This window comes from Diospyros lotus, chromosome 13 (assembly GCF_014633365.1).
Source record: "Diospyros lotus cultivar Yz01 chromosome 13, ASM1463336v1, whole genome shotgun sequence".
In the NCBI taxonomy this organism is placed as follows: domain Eukaryota; kingdom Viridiplantae; phylum Streptophyta; class Magnoliopsida; order Ericales; family Ebenaceae; genus Diospyros; species Diospyros lotus.
The window spans coordinates 20,693,985-20,698,719 of NC_068350.1; the positions used below are offsets into that span (position 1 = coordinate 20,693,985).

A 4,735-nucleotide genomic window follows, 5' to 3' on the forward strand; every position below is an offset into this window, starting at 1 on the left:
GGGAGCCTCCTTTGTAGCTAATGGACCCTTTTGGGGCATTCCTCGAACCGAATATGCTAAGAATATTCCAAGATTCCAAAAAATATGCCAATATGCCACCTAAAAACTTGGGATGGTTTCCATGTGTCCCTTTCTCCCTTATTTATAAATAAGAGGCCCATCTTTTCTCTCAAGTACACTCACTCTGATACTCAGATTCCATTTTTACGCTCAAGCACTCGAAGACTAACTTAAGCATCAGAGGATTAATAGGGAACAATCTCCCGTGCCTCTCGTCGTTTGTTCATTTTGACAGGACTCTTGGTCATTCAAGGCCTCTTGGTTATGCAGGTCAGACATTCAAAGCCTTTCAGTCATCCAAGACCTCTCGGTCATTTAAGTCCTCTCAATCATCAGATGTCTCCCGTTCACCAACAAGCAACCGATCATTAGCAAGCCGTTCTTTCTTTGGGTCACCTGATCATTTGGTCTCCTGATCATTTGGCCTTCTAATCATTTGCTTTGAGGTCTCTCGATCATCCTCATACAAGAACATCAAATCACATTTTTTACGTTATAAATTCATTATTATTGTATTTTAGCAACAACATTTGTACTATTAAAGAGTAACTAAAATAACTCTTATTTAGAGTCACAAATATTCTTAAGTGGCCTTGCCACTTAAGTTTCATAAACTCAATGGTTCCCAAATCATTGTCCAAAAGAAAATAGTAATTATAGTCACAATATTCACCTCTTCACCACACATATACTATTATTATATAATTAAGATATTTTCCATGACAATAAATGCCATATACGGTAGTATATCAAAGAACATGACCATATATGATATATCATTTTTACTAGTTTTTGGCAAAATAAACTACACGTTAATCGATGGTTGCAGTTATTTTATGAATTGTGTACTTCGTTAATAATAGAGATATGATGTGATTTGATATGATATGTGAAACGAACTTTCCTAATCCTGCCGCCGTCAACTCGTCCACATGAATTATAACAATTATGAACGCTTCCGTAGCCAATTAATCCTTACCCCACCAACGACCGACGAGTCCACGGAACCCATTTTGCACAATCAACAACCTATTCTATAGAAAGCTCTTTCCCGACGACGAAAACCCAAAACCCCAACTTGATCTCACCGTCCATCACGATCCTGTTCGGCGGGAGCCATGGCGACTCCGGTGGCTTACCAATCTCACCTCCCGGCGGTGCCGTCGTGGCTGAACAAGGGCGACAACGCCTGGCAACTGACCGCTGCCACCCTCGTCGGCCTCCAGAGCATGCCAGGCCTCGTCATCCTCTACGGCAGCATAGTGAAGAAGAAATGGGCCGTGAACTCCGCTTTCATGGCTCTCTACGCCTTCGCCGCCGTCCTCATTACTTGGGTCCTCGTTGGCTACCGGCTGGCCTTCGGCGATCAGCTGCTCGACTTCTGGGGCAAGGGCGCGCCTGCGTTGGGCCAGAAGTTCCTCATCGGCCGCGCCAAGGTCCCCGAGAGCACGCAATATTACGACAACGGCCGAATCGAAACTGACAAGATCGAGCCGTTCTATCCGATGGCGTCGCTGGTGTACTTTCAGTTCACTTTTGCGGCAATTACAATGGTGTTGCTGGCTGGGTCGGTGCTTGGTCGGATGAACATCAAGGCGTGGATGGCGTTTGTGCCGCTGTGGCTAGTTTTCTCTTACACCGTCGGCGCTTTCAGCCTCTGGGGCGGCGGGTTTCTCTTCCACTGGGGCGTCATCGACTACTCCGGCGGCTATGTCATCCACCTCTCGTCCGGGATCGCCGGTTTCACGGCCGCTTATTGGGTACCATGCATTTTCTTTTCTGCTTGACTTTTCCAGTTTTTGTTTATATTGCTCTTGTTTAATTAGGAGAAGCTTCCAAGAAAGAAAATTAGGAAAGCTCAAGTCGTTGCATATGTTTTTTTAGCTAACATATAAATATCAATAAATTACATCATCTTACATAAATTAATATCAAATACGTATTGCTTTTGTATACACTTTTTCACAAATAAAATTATATTAAATAATTCATGGTATTTATAGAAATATTTATTTTATCACCTTAGTAGTGTATATGTGATAAAAATCCAAGAAATCTTAATCTTATTATGTGGGGTGGAATACATGAATTTTGGTTTATTAATTACTTTTACCTAATTACATCTCCTCTTCTTTTAAGGTTTTTATAAATCATACTTTTAAGTGTCACTTATAAGATTTTTTTTTTTTTTTAAAATGTCTTCTTATAACGATTAGCTCAATTATTAGATACCACTTTCACTAATACTAATTTTATTTCATCTACTTTCTTTCAAGAGCACCTCTATTGTTGTTATTCTCTTTTGACTAATTAATTTTAATAAACTCAATTTATGTTACCCTTATCAATACCCATCCTTATTTTATTATATATGGTCTCATTTATAATCTTATTTTTTCTTAAATGATTCAAATTAATGTTAATATCCTCCTATTTTTATGTTATATATTGAAGCAAATTCTCATAAACGTCACACCTAGCCAAATCAAAAGAAAAAGAGACAGTGTTACAAGATTTTTATTATGAATAGATTAATTAATGAGTTGAATGGTATTATTATATATTATGTATGCGTTGGGGGTACGTACGCAGGTTGGACCGAGGCTGAAGTGCGACAGGGAGAGGTTTCCTCCAAACAACGTCCTGCTCATGCTGGCCGGAGCGGGGCTTCTGTGGATGGGCTGGTCGGGCTTCAACGGCGGGGCTCCTTACGCCGCCAACATTGACGCTTCCATTGCTGTCCTCAACACCAATATCTGCGCCGCCACCAGCCTCCTCGTCTGGACTTCCCTTGACGTAATCTTCTTCGGCAAGCCCTCCGTCATCGGAGCCGTTCAGGGCATGATGACCGGCCTTGTTTGCATTACTCCCGGTGCAGGTATATATATATACACACACGCACACACACATAGTGATTTCTTTCGGACACACACTGTCATAGCACTCTTTCATTGATTTCTTTCGGATTTTCAATTTTGCTAACATTTTTTTCTATTCTCAAATATGCAGGCTATAATTCTTAAAATTTTTCTCTATGAAAATTTAAATCTTTGAGTAGATCTTTGTTTGGAATTGGATCAAACCATGTAAAGTTACAATTAATAAATTAAAAAAAAAAACTTATCTTATCACAAAGATCATTAGCTTTCTGTAATTGTCTAAACAACTTTTGTCAATAAAAATACTATTCAATTATTTTGTTGAATCCTTGGCAATGATCATGGAGATGAATCAATGCTTTAATATTGCAGGGGTGGTGCAATCGTGGGCTGCGATAGTGATGGGAATACTTTCTGGTAGCATTCCGTGGGTGTCCATGATGATTCTCCACAAGAAGTCTGCTTTGCTACAGAAAGTACACAACTTTTCTTTACCCAATTCACATTCATTAGTCATTCTTTATGCATATTATTTCAACACGAAATTTTAACATTTTCTTAGGATATTCAAGTAATTTGGGCACAAGATGTCTACATCCCATTAAATTAAATGGACAACAAATGTAGTGTCAAAACTTGGTCTCCAAAATAGCATTCTCGATAATCGATTCCTTCCCGGCAGTTTTGACATTTCAACGTTCAAAAATTAGAATAAAACAGTAAACCAAATTAAGCAAGAGACAAAGACCAAGACATTTAGTACGAACAATATAAAAATCCGAGGAGTAGCTACCCTTATTCTATTATCCACATGTTTTATCAGTCAACTGATCGTTCAATGGACAGAATACTTTAAGGCACCGATGGTTGAATTCTCGAATGTACAATCGTTTTCTTCTTGTGATTTCACTTAATTATGGCCGCCGGATTTACTGTTAGGTGGATGACACTCTCGGCGTGTTCCACACACACGCCGTGGCGGGGCTCCTCGGCGGTCTTCTCACCGGGCTTCTGGCGGAGCCGGCGCTCTGCCGCCTCATCTTGCCGGTGACCAACTCGAGGGGAGCGTTTTACGGCGGCGGAGGAGGGGTGCAGCTGCTGAAGCAACTTGTGGCGGCCCTGTTCGTGATCGGCTGGAACATCGTGTCGACGACAGTGATTCTTCTGGGTATCAGGGTATTCATTCCTCTGAGAATGACCGACGACCAGTTGTTGATCGGAGACGACGCCGTCCATGGAGAAGAAGCCTACGCGCTGTGGGGCGACGGCGAGAAGTACGACCCGACAAGGCACGGCTGGCACTCCTCGTCGTACGCCGTGCAGACGGCCCCGTCTGGTTCCGACATTAATGGGGCCACCGGTGTCACCATTAATTTGTAGTTCTTCTTCGGCGAGTATCTCAACTTTTTCTTGTAGAAACAAATGATTGTTTCTGATTCACTTGTTGATTTGATCTAAGAAGGCCATTGTCATTTATGCAAATTCAAATTTCATTTGAACTTGATAATGGTATGAGAAATTAAGTTTATCTTGCTTGGTAGGAGGAGGTAATTAGCTTGGTGTAGTAAAATGTTAGTGGATGATTTATGCACGAGTAGCTCATTATTAGTGATAAGAGTTGCTTATGGCTTGCTAGATAGTTTATGCATTAGTGATGGTACTGTTGTTCATGGTTTAGGTTTAGTAGAGATGTTGGCGGCATAGTGGCTATATGCAATTGATATGAAGTGGGTCATGACCCACAAGCAAGTTTACACAATTTGAATTTACATAATTTAAATTTCTTTTGTAGGAAA

The 4,735-nt window shown here is 40.9% G+C and overlaps 1 protein-coding gene across 1 annotated transcript; it reads left to right on the forward strand.

Annotated features, from left to right (window-relative positions):
- Positions 1-1,009: 1,009 nt before the first annotated feature.
- Positions 1,010-4,467, forward strand: LOC127787919 (ammonium transporter 2). Its single transcript, XM_052315992.1, has 4 exons — positions 1,010-1,820; positions 2,653-2,938; positions 3,312-3,415; positions 3,879-4,467. Exons 1-4 carry the CDS (start codon positions 1,179-1,181, stop codon positions 4,317-4,319), a joined length of 1,473 nt encoding a protein of 490 aa, XP_052171952.1. The 5' UTR covers positions 1,010-1,178; the 3' UTR covers positions 4,320-4,467.
- Positions 4,468-4,735: the final 268 nt, after the last annotated feature.

Excerpts from the sequence above, each read along its gene's own strand:
- LOC127787919 (XM_052315992.1), top strand. The coding sequence starts at position 1,179 with ATGGCGACTCCGGTGGCTTACCAATCTCACCTCCCGGCGGTGCCGTCG. Across the intron at positions 1,821-2,652 it reads GTTTCACGGCCGCTTATTGG|GTTGGACCGAGGCTGAAGTG; the intron begins GTACCATGCATT and ends GTACGTACGCAG. Across the intron at positions 2,939-3,311 it reads TTGCATTACTCCCGGTGCAG|GGGTGGTGCAATCGTGGGCT; the intron begins GTATATATATAT and ends TTAATATTGCAG.